This window comes from Mus caroli, chromosome 6 (genome assembly GCF_900094665.2).
Source record: "Mus caroli chromosome 6, CAROLI_EIJ_v1.1, whole genome shotgun sequence".
Taxonomy (NCBI): Eukaryota; Metazoa; Chordata; class Mammalia; order Rodentia; family Muridae; genus Mus; species Mus caroli.
In genome coordinates this window covers 144505268-144510341 of record NC_034575.1, presented here as the reverse complement: position 1 = coordinate 144510341, position 5074 = coordinate 144505268, and the positions used below count along the sequence as shown (strand labels likewise).

The following is a 5074-nucleotide window of genomic DNA, read 5'->3' as shown; positions in this document are numbered from 1 at the left end:
TTTTTTACTGATAGGCTATCCCTGTATAGCAGATCCCATGAATCTCATCTAGAACTCATTATGTAAACCAAGCTTCTGCCTCCAGAGTGCTCTGAAAAAAAATAAAATTCTTTCTTAAAAAAAAAAAAAAAAAAAAAAAAAAAGGAAAAATTCTATTCCTTTGATCTACCCATCTTTCTCTGTACTAATACCATGTGGTTCTTTTTTTTTTTTTTTAATCACTATTGCTCTGTAGTACAACTTGAGGTCAGGAATAGTGATTCTCCCAGAAGTTCTCTTGTAGAGAACTGTTTTCACTATGCTGGGTTTTTTGTTAATCCAGATGAATTTGAGAATTGCTCTTTCTATCTCTGTGAAGAATTGAGTTGGAATTTTGATGGGGATTGCATTGAATCTGTAGATTGCTTTTGGTAAATGGCCATTGTTACTATGTTAAACCTGCCAATTTATGAACATGGAAGATCTTTCCATCTCTGTGCCCTTTACTTAGTTGGGCTAAGAGTTTATCTATCTTGTTGATTTTCCCAAAGAACCAGCTCCTAGTTTTGTTGATTTTTTGAATAAGTGTCTTTGTTTCTACTTGGTTGATTTCAGCCCTGAGTTTGATAATTTCCTGCTCTCTACTTCTCTTTGGTATGTTTGCTTCTTTTTGTTCTAGAGCTTAGTGTATGATCTCTCCAATTTCTTTTTGAAGGCACTCAGAGCTATGAAGTTTCCACTTCTCACTGCTTTCATTATGTCTCATAAGTTTGGGTATGCTGTGCCTTCATTTTTGTTAAATTCTAAAGTGTCTTTAAATTCTTTATTTCTTCCTCTTCCTCCTCTTCCTCCTCTTCCTCCTCTTCCTCTTCCTCCTCTTCCTCTTCCTCCTCTTCCTCTTCCTCCTCTTCCTCTTCCTCCTCTTCCTCCTCTTCTTCTTCCTTCTTCTTCTTCTTCTTCTTCTTCTTCTTCTTCTTCTTCTTCTTCTTCTTCTTCTTCTTCTTCTTCTTCTTCTTCTTCTTCTTCTTCTTCTTTGACAGGGTTTTTCTGTGTATCTCTGGCTGTCCTGGAACTCACTTTGTAGGCCAGGCTGGTCTCAAACTCAGAGATCCGCCTGCCTCCGCCTCCCAAGTGCTGGGATTAAAGGTGTGTACCACCACTGCCCGGCTCTTTATTTCTTCTATGACAAAGTTATCAGTGAGTAGAGAGTTGTTCAGCTTCCTTATGTATGTGAGCTTTCTATTATTTCTCTTGTCATTGAAAACAAGCATTACTCCATGGTAGTCTGATAGAATGCATGGGACTGATTCAAACTTCTTGTATCTGTTAAGGCTTCTTTGGTATCTGATTATATGGTCAGTTTTGGAGAAGGCACCATGAGGTGCTGAGAAGAAGGTATATTCTTTTGTTTTAGGATGAAATCTTCCACAGATAACTGTTAAATCCATTTGATTCATCACTTTTGTTAGTTTCACTGTCTTTGTTTTCTGTTTCCATTATCTGTCCATTGGTGAGAGTAGAGTGTTGGAGTCTCCCACTATTATTTTTGAGGTTCAATGTGTGCTTTGAGCTTTAGTAATGTTTCTCAACTCCAGCAAAAGTAACTCAAAGTGATCCCTAAACTGTTATATTTCTGAAACTTCAGCTACTATTGATTTCTATTCCTATCAGAGTCCCCAGGTTCTATAGCTCTATCTATAAAAAGATGTGATCAGAAAGGTGGGACACTCATGCCCTCTCATGGTTTTTGGAAAACCCAGCCCCACTGAAGTACATACAGGAAACAATGTTGAAGTATAATTTTTTGTCTGGTTCCTGCCACATGAATTATGGCACATGATTTGGTTTGTTTGTTTGTTTTTCGACATTAAAAAAAAAGTTTAATAAAAACACATTAGGTTCTACAAGCAGCTTTCATGGTCATTTCTGAAACTCAGCTCACCATCCTCAAACTAAAACAATGCTACAGCATTGTTAAAAGTGGAGTAGCTGACAATCATTCAGGTCCATCTCCCTGTGTGCACATCAGTTGTCAAGTCACAATCTCTCAGCACCGTCAGCCTTGGAGATGCTGGATTGAAGGTGAGAAATGCCCTCACCCTAACAGAAGCTCATCTTCCCTATCACAGGGTCTGCGTGAGAGCTTGACAGGAAATTCTAATGTCGAAGTCAGCGTCCTTAAGTTCCTTGGAGCCGGTACAGAAACTGTCTTCATGTAGAGCCCACAATGTCCAAACCAACAGGACAAATGTTCTACTAACAGCAGCTACAGAAGATGGCTTTTGACTGATTCTAGACCCACGGGCTCTGCAGTGAAGCAGAGACACTGAGAGCAACCTCAGGCTGTCACGGTGCTGTCAGTGCTATGCAGTTCTGGCTGGGTTAGTGTTGCAATCGGAAGCGCAGCACATGGGCAGGATGGACCTCTTAACATGCACGTAGGCAGTGCAGTTAGGAGGGAATGTCTGTTCCTTTTGTTCCAGTACCTTTGTATAATAAAGTTAATACACACCAAAAAAAAAAAAAAAAAAAAAGCTGAGCAATTCCCATAGCCAAAGCAGCCTCAGATTCCCAAGCTGAGTCGTTCCTCTGGCTGGAGAGCAGCACCGTCCTGGAGCTCCTGGCGCTGATGCCGAGCCAGCCTGCGGATGCAGCTACCTGAGTTCCCTGGCTATGGGCGACTGTGATCATCATAACTTCCCAGCTTTCATGTATGTAGGAATGGAGCCTCTCTGGGTCAGCCCTTCAAACCTTTTGTAGGTGTAATTGAGAAAAACCCAGTCTTTGGATTTGTAGTCGGGCTCTGTGGTATTCGGCACTGGCTGTAAGATATCAGACTCAGGGAAATCATCAAAGTTTGAGGTGCCATCTATACTCCGGATTTCTATAGGAATAGCTGCTGGTCTTTCCCTTATGTGTCCCCAGTCTACACCCTCAAAGAATGGATGACCTTTGATTTCTTCCACACCACCATTCCCAATTCTGTTTTCAGAATCAGTACAAAATCTGAGAATCAAGTCCTTGGCTTTCTCAGAGACGGGCACTTCCGGAGGAAATGCCAGCGTCTCCTTCCAGCTCATAACTTTTCTGTATGTTTCTTGTGGTGTTTCGGAGCAGAAAGGTGGAAAGCCTATTAGCATCTCATACATAATCACTCCCAAGGACCACCAGTCACACAGTTTGTTGTAGCCAGTCTGCATGAATACTTCTGGAGCAATGTAGTCTGGTGTTCCAACTGTGGAGTAAGCCAGCTGTCTCCTGTTCTTCTTCCATGTCTCTACTTTCCGCTTTGAATTCATGTTCTGAAATGAGAAGTCGCTTGGCGGGTTATGTGTGAGGTTTCTGTAGAATTCAGTCCTGTGAGCTTTCTTTAACCCCGTGCACAAACCAAAATCAGATAATTTTACATGTCCGTTGGCATCCAGTAAAAGGTTGTCTGGTTTGATGTCCCGGTGGATGAAGCCCAGCTGGTGAATTGCATCTATCGCCAAGACAGTCTCTGAGATGTAGAACTGTGTCTCCTCTTCTGTTAAGGTGTCTTTTTTCATCAGCAATGTCATCATGTCACCCCCAGGAAGAAATTCCATGATGAGATAGAGATTCCGTTTGTCCTGAAAACTGTAGAACATCTTTACCACCCAGGCTCCATCTGCTTCCACCAAAATGTCCCTTTCTGCTCGGATATGAGCCACCTGCTCTTTCTCAAGCATGTCAGCTTTCCTCAGGATCTTCATGGCATAGATGTGCCCAGTGTCTTTCTTCTGGACCAGCCGCACCTCTCGAAAGCTCCTCTTCCTATAACCTTCAGAGATTCAAAGTAATCCAGGCCAAGTCTGGTCCTCTTAAGGCGTAAGAACTGTTTCTTTACGAGCATGCTGCGATCGACGTAACTTTTTCTCCTCATCTGCCAATCCTTCTTCTTCCATAGCCACTTCTAACTTCTTCTGCCTGGTTTCTCTCTCTTCATGCTGTAAAATTAGGTTGCTGTAAAAATTCTCCAGTGTGAGCTTGGCCACAGTTACTCTTTCCTGGGTATGGTTGCTCATAGAAAAGGTAGTTGTTGCCCCTGCCATCATTGCCATAGTAACTGGAAGTGCCTGTGTTGCCAGAGCCTGCTCAGTCTCCTCCTCAGTCACTGCAGCCCTCAGCGCGCATCTCTCGTGCCAGGACCCGCCCCCGATTTGTAATCTGCTCTATCCACCTGCATACCACCATGCAAAACTTAAAGAAAGAAGGGAAAAAAAGCAACCCAAAACCTCTGCAGTTCAGAAACTTTTTTTTTGTACTCTAGAATTGAGTATCACTCAATTATGTCATTCTAATCAAATATTGCTGAAGGATGAACCTTATCACCACATTTTCTTTTGTCTTCCCTTCCTTCCTTCCTACCTTCCTTTCTTTTTTACCATTTTCTCAACTATTCATAAAGTTATCACACAAAACTGAATGTGACATGCAATGTTCAGAACTACTAGAAACCAGACCTTCAGTCTTTCAAACTGCCTTCCCATTGGATAACATTGGCCTCTGCCCAGGTCACCACATGTACCAAGAGAATTATAACCTGGCTCACAGTCCACCTCAGTCCCAGCAGACCAGACTCTGCTACCTCAGTCAATCTGCACTTCCTGGTCTGGGGACAGTGGCCCCCACAACTCACCATGGTATGTTTTGTGTTCTTCCTCGCATCTTCCTACGGTTTCACCAGAGGAAAATCCTGGAAAGAACACACAGGCTGCCCTTCACTGGTGCTTCTGATTTCTAGGTCTTCCTAGATTTCATCATTAATTAGGATCACCCTAACCCAAACCTAGATTAGCCTCAGGACAAAAATACCTCCCCTATGGGGTGATCAGTGGTCAAATTACTCAAACAGCCACAAGCATTCCCACCACTGCCCTTCTACCCTAGAGACAGGCAGTGCCCTAGTCTGGAAAATTAGTAGTTTTGAGAAATTCTTCCAGTCCCCCAGAACTCTTTTTCCTCTTCTAAGACATAGTGGAGAGATAAGGACACCAAACCATCCACATAACTTTAAACAAAAAGTTTGCCCTGGGATCAGCACAGGGGTAGCTGGAGCGCAGGGTCGGCTGAC

General features: G+C 42.8%; 1 protein-coding gene across 5 annotated transcripts in view; it reads right to left on the bottom strand.

The window, feature by feature from the left end:
- Positions 1-2498: 2498 nt before the first annotated feature.
- The window catches only part of Stk38l (serine/threonine kinase 38 like), a 56316-nt gene continuing 53740 nt past the window's right edge, over positions 2499-5074 (bottom strand). For all 5 annotated transcript variants that reach the window (XM_029478567.1, XM_029478568.1, XM_029478569.1 and 2 more), the window contains one exon: positions 2499-2707. In XM_029478567.1, coding sequence (XP_029334427.1) covers positions 2670-2707 — 38 coding nt within the window. In that variant the 3' untranslated portion in view covers positions 2499-2669. The remainder of the gene's footprint in view (positions 2708-5074) is intronic.